General features: G+C 50.7%; 1 protein-coding gene across 1 annotated transcript in view; it reads left to right on the top strand.

The window, feature by feature from the left end:
• The window catches only part of LOC104465775 (pre-B-cell leukemia transcription factor 3-like), a gene marked incomplete at both ends in the record, with an annotated part of 9224 nt that extends 9110 nt beyond the window's left edge, over positions 1–114 (top strand). The window contains one exon of the mRNA XM_010078958.1: positions 1–114. This exon is cut by the window's left edge and continues 4 nt beyond it. Coding sequence (XP_010077260.1) covers positions 1–114 — 114 coding nt within the window.
• Between the last annotated feature and the right edge of the window lie 1011 nt (positions 115–1125).

The raw sequence follows: 1125 nt of genomic DNA, 5'->3' as shown, positions 1-1125 counted from the left end.
GTCCAGAACAACCAGACAAACTCCCCCACCACACCAAACTCTGGTACGTCCCCGGCCCGCGCGTTAAGGCGTCCCGAAGGGCAGTCTGTAGAGGACACCCTCGATGGTGCCCGAGTGAGTTCGGTTGGGCTGAGAAGGCTGCAGCTCCCTGGCAGACCGGGCTGTGGTACCCAGCCCCAGGACCCCCGGGCTGGAGCGCTGCAGGGGCTGAGCTCTGCCGTAGGGGGTCCCAGCAGCTGCGGCGGCGATGCTCCCCCAGCCTTACGGGAGCGGAGCGGGGCCCACGTCATTCCCGCAGTGGTATTGTTTGCCTGGCTCAGGCTCCTGGCGGCTTCTTTGTTTCTGTAGATATTTTAAGCTTTCTCTCGTTCAATGAAAATAACATAAAACGAGGCAGAGCTCCAAGTCTGTTTTTGTAGAACTGTTACATTTATTGTCAAGATAAGAACAAAATATAGGAATATTTTAGCATCCACTCATTAGAATTTAAACTCTGGGTAGCTTGAAATTGAGTTGATATTATATATAGAAATCTAAGGATGCAACTTTTATTTTGGAGTTGCTCTGCCACATGTTCTTCTACAGTATTTGAAAATTGTCTTGCTAGTGTGTTGTTGACATTTTGCGAATCTAAGCATTAAACTAGCAGGGGGAGTGTGTAGAGAGGAAGTTGCTTTTTTGGGCTCCAGAGGCAAAGGTTTCCACGAAGCACAGATGTGTTTGACGCTATTTACAGTGAAGTTTTGCTGTGACTTAGTTGTAGACAATTTCGAAAGGGTATAAAGATACACGGGAAGAAAAAAAAAAAACTACCTCGATCAAAAGAAAGTAAGAAAAAGGTTCCTCCTCTGATGGTAATAAATCGGCTCATTAGAAATTGCCGGCCATTTCCTTTTGAAGGAGACATTAAGCACAGGCTCAAAATGAGTTTTTCTCCGAGTGTTTGGTGCTCGTCTCACGATGAGCGATCCACCAGAGGAAAGCTCTTGATGTGTGAGCCCGTTGCTGTGCAGGCTGCTGTTCCCCTGGGGTGCCCGGGGCTGTCCCAGCGTGGCGCAGCCGGCACAGGGTGAGACCCTGCGGCAGCCCCCTCCGGGACGCTCTGAGCCGGGGGGCAGGGGGCCG

Source organism: Pterocles gutturalis, unplaced genomic scaffold (assembly GCF_000699245.1).
Source record: "Pterocles gutturalis isolate BGI_N339 unplaced genomic scaffold, ASM69924v1 scaffold25523, whole genome shotgun sequence".
Classification (NCBI taxonomy): Eukaryota; Metazoa; Chordata; class Aves; order Pterocliformes; family Pteroclidae; genus Pterocles; species Pterocles gutturalis.
The sequence above is the reverse complement of the archived record's forward strand: the minus strand, read 5'-3'. Positions and strand labels throughout refer to the sequence as shown.